Source organism: Rhea pennata, chromosome 17 (assembly GCF_028389875.1).
Source record: "Rhea pennata isolate bPtePen1 chromosome 17, bPtePen1.pri, whole genome shotgun sequence".
NCBI lineage: Eukaryota > Metazoa > Chordata > Aves > Rheiformes > Rheidae > Rhea > Rhea pennata.
The window spans coordinates 10930023-10944887 of NC_084679.1; the positions used below are offsets into that span (position 1 = coordinate 10930023).

The following is a 14865-nucleotide window of genomic DNA, read 5'->3' on the forward strand; positions in this document are numbered from 1 at the left end:
AAGGCTTCAGATTTAGGGAGGCAAGAAAGAAGCCAGGAGCCTCCATGCAGGCAGACCTGAGCACACCAGCTTCTGTGACAAACAAGTTGTGAAATTTTCTTAATGTGGTCATTTATGGTCTTACATCCACAGAGCTTTAGAATAGAGGTCTTCTCACCTTTGAAGCACAGTTTTATTTACTGCTCCATTCTACAACATTTCCATGAATAGTCAGTGTATATTAAATACATTTCTTTGATTTATGTTTAAGTGGAATATCTAATTTTTCTTTTAGTTACAGCCATTTCCTCTGGTGAGCTACTCAGTTGCCAGTTTTTCCTGTTTACCACACAGCCATCTCCCTTTCAGCTATTTCAAGAATACCAGGATATTGTGTGAACAGAATAGCAGTTCTCCAGAAAGAAGTAAGTCTGTAATAACAGTATTTTTTAAGTTGAAGAACATTTCATCATCTCTTGCCTCTCTTATGCTCAGTTTTAGCCATGGGAGCATTTACTGTATTGAGACTCAAAGTTTAACAGTCAGGTACTTTTTTTTTTTTTTTTTTTTTTTTTTTTTAATGTGATGACTGATTACCAACTCATGTCGTCTAAGCCAGATCACACTAGTATGCACCAGGCCTTGGACTTCGGCTTCCATCGGGGCCCTTTTTATTGTCCTTTCCTCATTTTCTGCAGCTCTTACTGTCTGTTGGCTGTCTCTAACAACTTCTCTTCCCCAGTGACCTGGCATAAATGTACAACCAACCAAAATCACCCGCAGTTTCATCAGTAACCAACATAATAATGACAAACCGAACAGCAAGAACCTCATGACAAACCAATGAGAGTGTGAACACTGAGAGAAAATAAAATGACGTGTTGAACTATTATCTCAGGCCCCTGTTTCTCTATATATAGAGTGACTTTTTCCAAAGTATCCAAAGAAAGCGTCATGAAAGACCTAGCCTGCAAGCTGAGACGCCTGCCTTTCCGTGCAAGCTGGTATACATTTCTCTTTTTTCTCCCCCAAATAGAGTTTTTGCAGTACATATTTTTTCTCTTTTCTGATATTCTAAAAGATCTGTTGCATAAATTTGGTAGACAAGGAAAAATCAATCATCTGAATTAAATGTCATTAATAATAATAATAAGAGGTCAAATAGTAAGAGGTGTAAGAAAGATATCAAATATTTCACAGAGAATTATTTTTACAAAGCAGTGAAAATGGACTGAAGGCCACTTTTATATTTAATTTTTGATACACGACAGAGGAAGACAAATCATGGGAGGTCAGAGCAGAGCAATAAAAAAGGGGGGGGGGCTGCATGATTTGCCAAATGGAGGAAAAGCTAAAAAAATAAATTAAAATTAAAAAATTTAGAGGAGTTATGAAGTAGCTGAAAGATGTAAACACCAAAAGATGAAAAATAAGCTTTTCTGCCTAGGGAAGTATAGGGAAAGATACCCAGAAAGAATAAAACAAAGATTTTTTTAAACAAATTTTAAAATGAATATTAAGCAAAAAAAATCTTCCTGAATTTAAAATCTATTAGACTGGAAAAGTCACCCAAGAGGTGCAAAAGAAAAATCAATGACAGTATCATAGTAGAGAGTCGTACAGTATAGTACAGATATTCTAGTACAGGGTAAGAAATTTGCTGCAGGTACAAAATAAATTTTGTATTTAGATCGAGGCTTACTCATCTAGTTGCTGATGCTAAGTTTCCTGCTGAAGTGTGCCATCTTTTGTAGCATAAAGGATAGCAGGGGATAGCTAACAGTAGAGACTGTAAATCTCATTTCTTCCTAGTGCTTTGATGAACAGGAGCTAATCATCATTTACTATATGAATGTACCAAATACCAAATTCATTCAGAGATGACTCTTTTGAGATCAGCAATGTTACAACATGGATGAATTTGGTGCCCATTCAGTTTTCAAACAATAGCATTCATCTGATTAGAAACCAGCTTGTAAATATTTGCCAGTCATTGCTCAGCATTGCTTTGGACAATGTTCTAAAGATAAAAGTGCAGCATCCTGTCATCATTGCAGGATGGAGTATCACTAGGACACTGAGCAACAAGCAAGGAGCCCTGGCAATGGGAGGGATGCAGTGTAAATGTCTGGCAGAACTATATTTGGGGTATTTTTGAGTCTCCTGTGAGATATAGCTTCTAAGAAAGGGCGAATGAACTATGAAACCAGGAATGCCCTTCAAATCCCAAATGTTTACCTAGTCTCAGCCAAGTCACAGTGCAAAATACACAGTTAAGTGAGACAACAAGTGGGCAAGAAGGAGGAGAAGGATAAACAGATGGGAAATGCACACATGATGCTTGCACATTGCACCACGCTCCCAGGGCTAGTGACCTGGTATAGCACATGTTAAGGTGCCCAAAGCCAAAGAAAGAAGCACTGCAGTGTATCACTGGGCTCTGGGAGACAGCAACAAGCTTTGTCTCTCCACTAATCTATTTCTGTTCTGCGCTTTAGCAGCTGCACCTCATGCACTGGCTCCTCAGTCCTGGATGATGCAGATGTGTGGTGTTGCTCAAGTGGTAAGAGCTCCCGCAGGAAAAACAGGACAGTTTGGGACATATTTGAATATCTGCCCTACCTCTATTTGCTGTTGTTTCTTTCTGACAGAAAATGAGCTACAACCTCTTCCTCCTGGCTTTTGTCCTGGGCATTGGTGGAACTTTCCAATATGGGTTACAGATCTCCATTATCAATTCTCCTGCTGAGGTAAGCGTGGACAGCTCAGAAAACAAGCTCCCAGCATGGATTTCAATGTCTTCCCATATCTCTGCTTCTATTTATACTCAGAAAGCTTTTGGCTTCTGCTCTCAGTACTAACTCTTTGTGCTTTCTTGGTTCTCAGAGTCACTCCTATCACTTTGTGTTTCATTAGTTTTTAACTTCTCTCTGCCTGGTGTCATGAAATTGGGAAAGGGGAGAATGAGGATTATCTAGAAAGTCAGTTACTTTCCCATTACTAAGCTATATTGTTGGCAAGACATTCTCCTCTTTTCCAAGCTCAGGGAATCCTTCATACCATGTCCTTGGCTACACACTCTAGGTCTGAGTGACTATCTGCAAGGCAAGAAAGGGCAGCAGTGGGCTATTGCCCTAAAGCTGAGGGCAGCACTGATACCCACAAGAGGAAAAGGAAAATTAAGGGATGTGCCTGCCATTACAGTGGTGACCTGGTGCCACGGACATTAGTGAGCTTATCACAGCTTTTGGGACTGTCATCAAGAATGAGGAGCCTGTGATGTTATGAACAGTAGGTCAGACAGACCCCAGAATGGTCCACATCAAGGGGCAAATCCTGACCTCACAAAAATCAACTGAAGTTCTGCCCAGAGGCTCCAGGGAAGCCTGCATTTCACCCAAGGCATCAGACAGGATGCAGCAGGTGGGCAAGATAGATGGACAAGTGGGAATGGAGGGGAAGATCAGGTAGCAAAACAATCAGGGTTTCATAGATAAACAGAAGATCAAGTTGCCACTCACTTAATGACACTCAAAATTGATATTTAATATTGACATTTACTGTGGTCTACTGCATCTTGTTATTAAAACATTGACTCCAGGAATGCAAGTGGCAAAATTTCTTTTGATTTCACTGGAGCTAAGATTTCAATGATGGTGTGGATAGAAATGTATTAAATAGGACAAGTAAGTAAGAAAAGTTTTAAAAGAGTGTAATTATGAGAAAATATGTTGACTGAGTCCATTGGTTTCTGTTTTTCTTTCAAAGTACATCAAAAGTTTCATCCATGAGACCTGGCTGAAAAGATATGGCTCTTCTCCCAGTGAAAAGATAATTACTTTGATGTGGTCCTTTATTGTGTCCGTTCACAGCATCGGTGGGCTTCTGGGATCCATGTTTGCTGGATATTTGTTAATCAGATTTGGAAGGTAGGAATACCCATCACATTAGTCCTTCTGCACCTCCAAAAACAAGTGACCTGTGCCTTGGGAGAAACACTGGTTGTAAAGTCAGTAACCCAGAGCTGCTTGAGGTGAAAGATGAAGAAACAGAAGACTGGCAAAGATCAGAAAGAAAATCATACCCTGATCCTTGTAAATTCCAAAGGGAATACAGTCCAGAGAAACAATTTGATGATTACATGCATTTTAAAGTGAATTTCACAGACAACAGTTTCCCAAGCTTGTACTTCAGTGTAGTTAACGGTTCCAATAGAGCACATGCGAGTGGTACTGGAGGCATCAAAAGCTCCAACTAGCTTTTCAGTTCACAGCAGACTTTCCCCATTCCCGTTCCCCCTCTGTTTCACTGTGGCTGAACCAAGAACCTGGCACAGACTTCAACTATTGTACGATTCGTGCCTTTTCTGTCAGGAAGTCAATGACACACGGACCGTGTTTACGCTCACATTAATTTAACACGAACTACAGGAAGAAGGCTATGCTGCTCACCAATATCCCTGCTCTGTTGAGCGCAGCTCTGATGGGACTCAGCCGACTGTCCGGATCCTTTGAGATGATCATCATTGGAAGAATGTTTTCTGGAGTCTGCGGAGGTAAATTTGTATACCCCTATATAGTATTATATCCTTGGGAGAGTAGTGACCGAGGTTCATGAGGATTTAACAGACTGAATATATGGATCACAGATTTTTACTAAATCCTGCAGAATGCCTGAAATGTATTGCTGAATGCATTTGTAACTAAATGAGAAAACATAAGTATACTTAAATTAATCATGTACGACATCTCCATTTCTTTTTCTTAATCTTTACATACAATTTATACAGAAAGCATTTCCAACTTGTGAAAATTTGAAAACATTCAATTTACAGGGAGTATGCTCACTCAATAGAAAGCTACTTTTGTTGTTTCTGCTGCTGCTGCTCTGACCGATATTACCTTCTTTACGACACACAGGGAATGATTTTCAAACTAAGCAGTTCTAATTTCCTTTCCTCAAAAGGTTATATCCTGACAGCATTTTTGATCTCTGAGCCATTGGCTCAACAAAAACAAAAACAAAAACATTAAGATTTTTTGTGAGGTTAAAAATTGATTAATTCACTGAATGAACAGAATATATAGTGTGACTGTGTTAACTTTGTGTCAAGTACAAAATAGAGCACACAGGATCCTGAGTATAGACTAAAATTTAAAATCTGAGATTTAAGAAAGCAATAGCAATCCTGTATAAGTGGGTATAGATTTTATTTTAAAGAGATGGCCAGCCTGGTGAAGGATAGATTTGCCAGGGGAACATGCTTCATGTCAGACAGCCAAATAATCAGCACTGTTGAAAAAGTACCTTATAGCCTAACCTATATGTTTTGCCCATAATGGTCTCATCCAACACACTAGCCATGCCTCTTTCTTTCAACCAACACCTGAAGGAACCGCTGCACAGGAGATGGGATCAGCTTTGCCCACATGGACTTGATGGGAGTTAGAACCGCCCTGTCTAATGCTCATTTGTCACTGCAGGTTTAGCTTTAAGTATCCACATCATGTACGCTGGGGAATGTGCCCCACAGAAGCTGCGCGGGGTGATTGCCACAACAGCTTCCACTGCCATCGCCTTTGGAAAGTTTGTAGGATTTACTCTGGGTCTCAGGTAAGAGGTCTGAGACCTAAGTTCTCCTCTTATTAATATACACACACATGTCAATTCAAGCCTATGGATAGGCAACTCAGCAGCGTTTTTCAGACACATTTTCAGAGTTCTCTAGCACGCAGACTGAATCAGCTAAACCGAAATTCTTGGCTGAGCTGAATGAGAGACAGAAATTATATGAACTCTTTAGTCCTGAAGACCTATATCGCTTCCTAGAAAAGGTAGAACAAAATAAAGATAATCAAAATCTTTTCACTAGATTCAATGGGTTTGAAGTAAACCAGCTTTTGTAAGAATCGAATTTTGCTTTTTACTTTTTAGAGGAAATGGAGAATGTCAAATTTATCCAAACTTTCTTGAAAATACAAACAAACTCGCATGCTCACTCATTAAACACACAGGCAAACACAACACCATCTGGTGGATTAATTCCCCTCAGCATACGCTCCTTCTGCCTGCCCTGTGCCAAAGCTCCCCCACTCTACGGTCCCTTCTTTTCCCAGGGGACATTTCATTCCCGCTACAGCGTACATAAAGTTGCAACAGACCTAGCAGCTGCTATTCAGGTCAGTGAGTGCTAGGCTGCTCACCCCTGGATCCTGTGCTCGTTGTAACTTGAGAAGTTTTGGATCAGAAGCAGACATATCAGCCACTTCGGGTTCTTTCTTTAGCACTAGTGTCATGACACTTGTTGTTCTCTGTTGGGCCTTTAGTTATTACTGGAGGATGGAATTAGCTTGCTACATCACAGTGATCTGCACTCATCACTGAGCAGCAGGTGAATATGGTATAAATTCTGTGTTACAGACAACAGCACTCTTTGCTTGTTTTAGCCTCCCTTTGAGATTTTCAACTTCCTGGGCTGAGAAATGCTGGAGATTCACAGGTGACAGCTGCCAGGACACATGCAGCAGGGCTGAGGGACCACCTTGTGTTTGTATGTCCTCACACAGCCAGCGCTTATGGTTTGTCAGCTTCTCCTATCTGCTGGTTTTGTTTCAGAGAAGTTCTTGGAGTAGACGCTCTCTGGCCTATTCTCATGGCAGCCAACGTGGTCCCTGCCCTCATTCAGCTTCTCACCCTCCCGTTCTTCCCAGATTCCCCTCGCTACCTGCTCATTGACAAAAAGGACAAAGAAGGGTGCATCAAAGGTAAGGAAATGGGCCACACAGCACTCATTTCAGCAGAAACGGGAAAATACAAAGCCCTGCATAAGCCCAGAAGAGATGTACGGTTAGGAAATCCTGGTCTTTTAGCTCTGAACCACCTTCAGCTTTAACTAGAGAAGGCCTCTTCTGTTTCAATATTCATGTTCCTTTGGCACTAGTCTTTCCCTTATCTCCTGCCAGGATCATCTAGGGGACATGATCACGCAGAACTTGCATTTTTCCTCAGTACAGTTTCTGCCTCGAGCAACTAGGGCATGGATGCAGTATATTCTGCTGTTGGTAAGAAAGGGATGCTCTTTAGGGCCATGCCATATCTGTAAGCATTCCAGTTCTTCAGTAATTCTAATGGCAACCAGTAATATAAACAGAGAAATAGCTCTTGTGGCTTTTTCAAGTATAAAGAGAGAGAACTTTCTGGAAGCAGACCTACTTTTTATTGTAGGAAACATTTTTCCCTGTTTGTATTTGGGCGTGCACACTAGTACTACACCTTTAGCAGCAGAGGACTCGAGGAAGCATTATTAAGAATTTAGATTGGATTTTCATTGAAACACCACAAGGAGCTATTGGCCAATGGTGACGTTGTGATTAAGATTTATGGATACAAATAGACAGGAATGAAGAGGACCAGAGGTCTACATTGAAGCTTATGTTGAACCTCTTGGGAGGAAAAAGGAAGGAGTCTGGACCTCGAATGAGACACATACTCAAGGCAGGAGGTCATCCTCTGAACTAGTGTCTGGGCTAGTATGCTTGGGCTAGAGATCATCTCTCCCTCCCCAACCCCTCTCTCTCTCCTTCAGCTGTGAAGCAGCTCTGGGGAGATGGTGACCATACAGCTGAAATGGATGACATGATGGCAGAGCAAAAAGCCATCAATGGGAAGAAAGCTAAGAGCGTTTGTGATCTTTTTCGGGACAAATCTGTCCGCTGGCAGCTCATCACTCTCTTCCTTATCTGCTCATGTATGCAGTTAATTGGAGTCAACGTGGTACGTGCATGATTTTGCTCTGCTTTCTAGACTGCTTACAGTTTCTTGGCAAAAAGTAAGCTCTGCAATCTCTGTAAAGAACAGCGGAACCTCCTCTGAGACTCCAAACTCCAAAATGCACTGTTTGAGATTAGCTGGCATTTCACTGCAAACTCAGCTACATTTGCTGTGTATACTGACAGTGCATTTCCATACTCTTACTGCTTTGATTTCTTTAAATATTCTTTAACTTTGCATTTTCTCAGTTTACATTGCCTGGTCTGAAGAGAATTAAAACATCCTAGGAATGCATTTGTCAGTTACTGATATATGATCTCTAGTATACCTTTTTCTCTGGAAAAAACTCCATATATATGTATGTAGACAAACAGTTTGAGCACTGGAATAGTTATTGTATAAAATGAGCTTACACTAAAAGCATAAAAGTTTAAAATTCCAAATTATTGTTACCAATTCAGAAAGATTTGAAGATCTATAAAACTTCTTTCTACCCCTGCTGGTGCAGGAGTATTATGTCAAGAAGGACAAGTAGAAATTTAGCATATTCACAGTGGCATTTCTTATGCTTTAGGAGTACTTATGCCTGGAAAAATAAAGACTATCAAAATCACTGTAAAATTTTAAAGATGATGTAGAAAGATTATTTAAATCATTTGCTTAATAAGTGCTGTCTTATCTCCCTATGCTACTCATCCTAAACAAATATATGAGATGCTAAAACATGTGAAAGGGCATCAGACAAATTTGTAACCTGTAACATAACTCAGAGACTAGTGCTAAAAAGGGGGGGGGGGGGCTGTATTTGTTACTGAGCTAAAGAGAAAGCTGCTGGAAAAAGCTCTTTGCATAACTGAGCTTCATGAAGACATTGAGGATTAGCTACTGAGATCAAGGAGATTTTCTCTTTTGTTAAGGCTTCATTAATTATATTCTGGCAACAGAGGGCAAAGCTAGTGTAAAAATGACTACATGAGTGCAACCTTCACACATTCCTGTTCTTTCCAGGTTTACTTTTATGCATACGATGTCTTCATAAAGGCTGGAATCCCCCCAGCTGAAACCCGCTATGTCTCCCTGGGAGTTGGGATCACAGAGATCTTCACCACAGTTCTCTGTGTAAGTGGCTTTTCAGCAGAACTCCTCTCAGCCATAATGCAGGTTTCATCTCAGTCTGTAAAAACTACTGCAAATCAAGCGTCAGGAATCAAACTTATACAACAAAATTACAGCAGTACTTTGCACTGCTCACACAAAAATGTCTCCAGGCACTTTGCAAACATGAGCATTTGTATCCAGTTTATAAAACAGGAGAGCTTTTCCCCCAAAGTCATGCAGCAAATTAATGACACAGCCTGAGACACCCTTGAGAGTCCCCATTCCCTTCTGCACAAACGACAGTGCCCATGTCTGCTTGGCTGTAGGACTCACAGCTGTAGGATTCATGGCAACTAAGAGTGCAAGCACTTCCACCTTGCTCTTCTCCCTCTCTCCGGGCTCCTGACTATTCCTTGCCTACAGAGAGCCATCTCAGCGTGCTTCTGCCCGGGCAGGGCTCCCTGCAGCCCTGCACCTCCCAGCTTCCCTGCAGCTCGTGGCCCTGCTCTGCCTCCCGGATGCCTTTGCTCTCCCTTCCAGCATTACCCCTCCCATGCCCCCAGCTCTCCAGAGATCCCTCTGGTGACAGTAGCTATGGGAGTAGCTCACCAGCATCTTTACGGCCTGTGCTTTGGGGCTGACAGCATGTCCTCCTGGTTTCAGGGTTTCCTAATTGAGCGTGCAGGGAGGAAGATGCTGCTATGGAAAAGCTACGCTGTTATGTCCTTGGCTTTAGGGCTCCTCACTGTCACGCTTTCACTACAGGTAAGACCCCACTTACGCACTTGAGCAGAGTGGCATATCTTTGTGTTTTATTGCATGGCTGATACCACTTCTGTTGCCCCCCTCCCCAAACCACCTTTTAGCTGCAACAGAAGTTTTATTTGGCAGGAGTTTGTTTCCAGCCATACACATGCAGATTAAAGCCAAAAGCTTTATATAGCCATGATCATAAGACCTTATCTCCTTGTGAAGCTTTTGGAAATTGAGGATACAGATGTATGTTTAGCATTTAAATATTTAGGAGTGATGAAGACTGACCCTCTTTCTAATCAAACTGAATGAGTAACTTTTTAATTTCTGTTTTTATTTGCTTGTGGTTTTCCACCATAGGATTCTTTCTCCTGGGTACCATACTGTTCTGTTGCACTCATTTTCATCTTCATCATGAGCTTTGGCATTGGGCCAGGTTGGTATTTTATACTGGAATGGTTTCATACATCCCTTCCTTCTTCGCAGCAGCTTTTAGGAAAGATCCCAGGCACAGTCATTCCATAGTCATTGCAAATCCATACTCCTGTATCAGTATGGGGTAGATGTTCCTATTCGTAGACTACCCTAGACTATGGTAGGAAGTAAAACTCCACTTCACATGCATTCCTACATGCCTTCATCCCTCAAACCCAAGCATCACCTCAAACATTTCCAGGGCCGCTAAAACCATCAGCTTTCAAAGAAATATAACACATTCAGTTACAGAAGCATCTTGCAAAATTTCTACATTTTCATTTTTTCTCCACATTTTTTTTCAGCTGGAGTGATGTGCCCCTTGCCCACAGAAATATTTATTCAGTCATACAGACCAGCTGCTTATGTTTTAAATGGTGTTACAAACTGGATCCAACTTTTCTTCCTTGGACTTGTGTTCCCTTTTATTGAGGTAAGCAAAGCAGGGTGTTTTGTTTCAGTCTGGGGAGGGGGTAAGCCCATCTTGAACCCAGAGCCTGCCTCTTTGTCTGTTTCAGCACTTCCTGCAAATTAACTGCACCCAGTTCTGATGCCTTTCCTTCCCTTTACCTAGATTTCTAGCCAAAATGTAGCAAAAACACAAAATGGCACCAACTCTGCACACATTTAGAGAGTGACTGGCAAACACAAAAAGGGTGACTTGAGCTCCAACACACATAGAAGTCATTTGAACCTCATGAGGGGTTCCCTTCTTTTCTCTCCCTATGTTGTATGTGCATCATTTAGGGATAATGTGGAAAACAGACAAGTCTATACTTCTTCCAGATATCTTACTCAGCTCTAGTAAGCAGCAGGGAAAATTAAGCTCTTTCAGTTTTGGGACTGTGCAAGGAGGGGCAGAGTTAACACACAACATCCCTTCCCCATTCCAGCTTTGACTGAGAAGGACAGAGCAGACAGAGAGAGCAACAGAAACGTAACTCAGAACTTCCCAGAATAGCCAAACACTGACATTCAGTGTCTGCTGAGCATACAGATTTCTTGACTAAAACAAGAAAGGAGAATTAGCCCAGTTTAACATTCAGTGCCATTCCCTAGGTGTATCAAGCAAGATTTACATCAGTTGAGTCCTTGGCCAGGTGTTTTAGTAAATATAAAACCAGAAACTTCATATCATAGGAAAAGAAAGAGATGCAGAACAATTTATATGATTTTTTTTTCTTTCTGTGTCTTCTCCCATAGGAAGGTCTTGGTAGTTTCTCTTTCATCATTTTCTTTGCATACTGTCTATCCATGGCTATCTTTGTCTTCCTGGTGATGCCAGAGACCAAAGGAAAGACTATGCTGGAGATCATGGAGGAGTTTAACCGCCTGAACTACCGTGGAAAGAAGAGGCAGACAGTTCTACAGCAGAATGACAGCTCTGTGATGATCTCTACAAGACTTTAATAATGAACCCTCTGCTCTTGGACTGATACTTTTTTCTTCTATTATGGTAGTGCCCAGAAGCCTCATTAAGCAAAAGAGATTCTGTTGGTCCACACATGGCAAAAATACATATTAAAAAAATATTGACTGCTGTGCAGGGCACAGGATGAACTTGGTATCTCTCTCCAACTTCTGAAATTTGAGCCAAGTGAAATCCCTTGCAGAAAAGAAATGATAAACCATGTACAAGATCTTTACCAGCCTCTGCAACTTAGCAGCTGTGTAGACGGAAAATACAGGATACACTGTTGTTATCAAAGCCAGGACTCTGAAATAATTGGAGAAAGGAGCGTGTAAGGTACAGATATTCAGCCTACTTCTGAAAAGAGGAGAAAAGGAAGACAGAACTTTCATGCTGAAATGACCTGCTGTTATTAATAGGTCAATACTGCTGAGCTTTCCAAGAGAAAGGGCTTCAGTCCAGATGAAAAGAACTGTTTTGCTATTTACTCAGGTGCAAGAAGAGCATTGTGCCCGTCAGCAGACATAATTAGTATGCAGTTTTCCCCCCCTCTTTCTATTAGACTTGTGGGCAAGCATGTGGTATTGGGGAAAGTAGAACCTTCTTAGGTTGCTTGTGATCAAATTTCTGTGAGCTGTAGTGTGGTCTTATCAGGTTGGCATCATTCATCTTTTTGGGGGTGGAAGTCATTGCTAGATCTGAAGAAAAACGATGTAAAGGAGGTATAAAGACCTGGTAGAAAGGAGACATGTAAAGGAGACACTGACAGAGAAGCATCCAAGCACAGTCTGCTGCTTCTAGCCAAATCTCTTGCTTGGTAATCAGGTACATTGCCTAGATTTTTGAGATTCTTCCATTTAGTTAAACAGGGTCATGGCAGCACTGAAAGAAAGCATAGCAATGGGGACTGCGTAGCAATATAGAGCTGTGGAAAAGCACAAGTGGGCTAATCCATGGCGCAGAGTTTCTCCTTCATCATTAATATGACTATGTAGCGTATTTTCTACTATTTGCTATTTGATGTGGGAGAGAAGGAACACCGGGTTTCTGTGGCATTTGGTTCCCCAGACCCACTGGTATTGATGAGACAAAGAAAACTGGTGCCTCTCCTGGGAAATGCAGTCTGTACGCCTGAGTTACTTTTTTTGCTTACCCCTCTGGTTCTCCAAATACATGTTTTCGGAGCCTCACATTTTTGTATACATTGCTATACAGTGTGACACTATTTATTGTCATGTTTTGCAATTTACTAAAAAGAAATAAAAAAGCAGTGACTAGGAAAACACATACCATTGATCATGCCTGGGTTTGATACCACTGATCAAAGAACAAGGGATGGAGAAAAGCCCAGTTTCTGGGAGCGTATTGCCAGGCCAAGGAATCCTGCATCTGTCTTGTTCTAGAAATGAGACCTCAGCAACAGACCATTTATTTGAATTAAATGTAGCAGTACGCAGCATAGAGAACTACTCAGCAGAATTAGACGCAGGATGGGAAAAAGAAAGAGAGAAATGAGGAGTGTCAGAGATAAGGAATAGAGGACTCTCAGAACTGAAACAGAGGAAGCAACAGTTGCAGTAGGAGTAAGGAATGATCTGCTTAACATGGAAGGAGTTGAAAGGATGAAGCTGAATAGGAAGCTCAGAGAAGGGGAGAGGAAGCGCAGGGGACCATGAAGAGAAACAGTAGAAGTAAGTTTGTCTTCTGGCTCTTATGATGCTGGGAACAAAAGTGACTACTGTATCTTCCCTGATGGTGAAGACAACAGGCAGCTTGAGAGGAGTGAGAGCCTGTTTGATAGGTAGAATGGCTCTGTTGAGGAAGGCCACTGTTCCTGGTATTAGCTCTTGGCACTGCTACAAACATTGTTAGAGGATGGTGTAAAGATAAAAGAGCAGGAGCCTTAGAGCTGCCAAAGAAACTGCCACTCAACATTCAGAACCTAGAGTTCCTACTGAGGAGTTTTTGTGTCCTAAAAGATGCTAAAACGCTAAGAATAAACCTTATTTTCTATCAGAGATCAGTGTCTGTCTTTCTAATGCAGTATCATTCCTTGCTGGCTTCCATGAAATGATGCATCAATTTTTATGCTGACTCACATCCGTATGTATGTCTTTCTACAGCGTGATCTTGTTGAGCATGCCTGACTTCCTGCCTTCTCCCCTCCTATAAGTAAACATTGCCTGCAAGAGGGGAAATGTGATAAATTATTAACACTACCACAAACTAGAATGGATTTGGAATACAAGTTAAATAATGATTTGTGAATCTGCAGTGCATCCATTTGCTATCCCTGATTATACAAGAGCAACACATGGCATCTTCGAAAACATAACGTCTCAATGCTGAAGGCATCAGGTGAGCTATATATTGGGTCTAGAATAAGTACATTTCTTACAGTGTTCAGATCCTAAGTAGGAAGACTCCTTCTTTCCTTTTCCTTAGGAAAATAATTAAGAACTCTATTAGGCACTTACTTAAGTTCTTGTTTTTTTTCATATAAACATTAAAAGCACTGAATAGAAGTGTGGGGAAAGACACAAATAGGAGAGCTGCATGAGTATTTTGAGAGGAACACAGAGAACAGAAGAATGAGGAGCAGGGCTCTGCTGGGGACATTTTGATCAACTAGATGTTAGAATCTGGTCACAGACAGCACGTTTAAACCCCCCTCCAGAAAGATCCAGTCATGTGTGAGCCTCCTTCCAGCAGCCAAACTTCCCATCCTCAACTCAAAGAACAAATTCCCCTTCCTCCTCTGGTTTATGCAGGCTCACTGGGACCCAGCCCATGGCCACACTCCAAGGTGCCTAAGCCATGCTGTCTGGGCCAACCCCAAAATAGTTTGTTACTAGTCTCACAGAACCCCTTTGAGAGGGAAACGAAATAAAAGAAGATCTGAAAGGGACAGTACAGCATGGAAAGGTCTGGAAGCTGAGATATGACATTCATATTTGATATAGAAATCAAAAAAGTCAAGGGGAAAGTAAATATAAAATGGAGGAAACAGTAGAAGAAGGGGACAATGGTTTCAAAAGCAGCTTTTCATGTGTCCTGACAGAAAATACACTGCATGTTCAAGTATCCCCTTAGAAGTACTTTTTGCCACAGGAGTTAGGGACAATAAAAGTTTACAACAGTTGAAAAAGGAACTAGATAAATTCATAGAAGGAGTATACATATGGACGTTACCCTGGCCAACAAAGTCCCAGAACTGGGCATCACTGGAGCCTGAGGGAACATACAGGTGAAAGAACTGCTTTCACACTCACCTAGCTGTTATGCTTTTGCCTACAGCAGCTATTCAGGCCTACTAGATCTGGGATACTCTGTTGGACATAGCTCTGGCCTGATCCTCCCAGCTGAGCCTGGCAGATGAG

The 14865-nt window shown here is 41.5% G+C and overlaps 1 protein-coding gene across 1 annotated transcript; it reads left to right on the forward strand.

Moving 5' to 3' along the window:
* The first annotated feature begins 2633 nt into the window (after positions 1-2633).
* LOC134148117 (solute carrier family 2, facilitated glucose transporter member 11-like) lies at positions 2634-11484 on the forward strand. Its single transcript, XM_062589895.1, has 11 exons — positions 2634-2729; positions 3748-3908; positions 4410-4534; positions 5463-5592; positions 6595-6743; positions 7565-7752; positions 8758-8868; positions 9511-9612; positions 9961-10036; positions 10380-10507; positions 11278-11484. The coding sequence occupies exons 1-11, from the start codon at positions 2634-2636 to the stop codon at positions 11482-11484; spliced, it is 1473 nt and encodes a 490-aa protein (XP_062445879.1).
* The last annotated feature ends 3381 nt before the right edge of the window (positions 11485-14865 follow it).

Bases quoted from the DNA above. Each gene is read 5' to 3' on its own strand.
- LOC134148117 (XM_062589895.1), top strand. From the start codon at position 2,634: ATGAGCTACAACCTCTTCCTCCTGGCTTTTGTCCTGGGCATTGGTGGA. The intron at 8,869-9,510 runs GTAAGTGGCTTT...TCCTGGTTTCAG, and splicing joins TCTTCACCACAGTTCTCTGT to GGTTTCCTAATTGAGCGTGC. The intron at 10,508-11,277 runs GTAAGCAAAGCA...CTTCTCCCATAG, and splicing joins TTGTGTTCCCTTTTATTGAG to GAAGGTCTTGGTAGTTTCTC.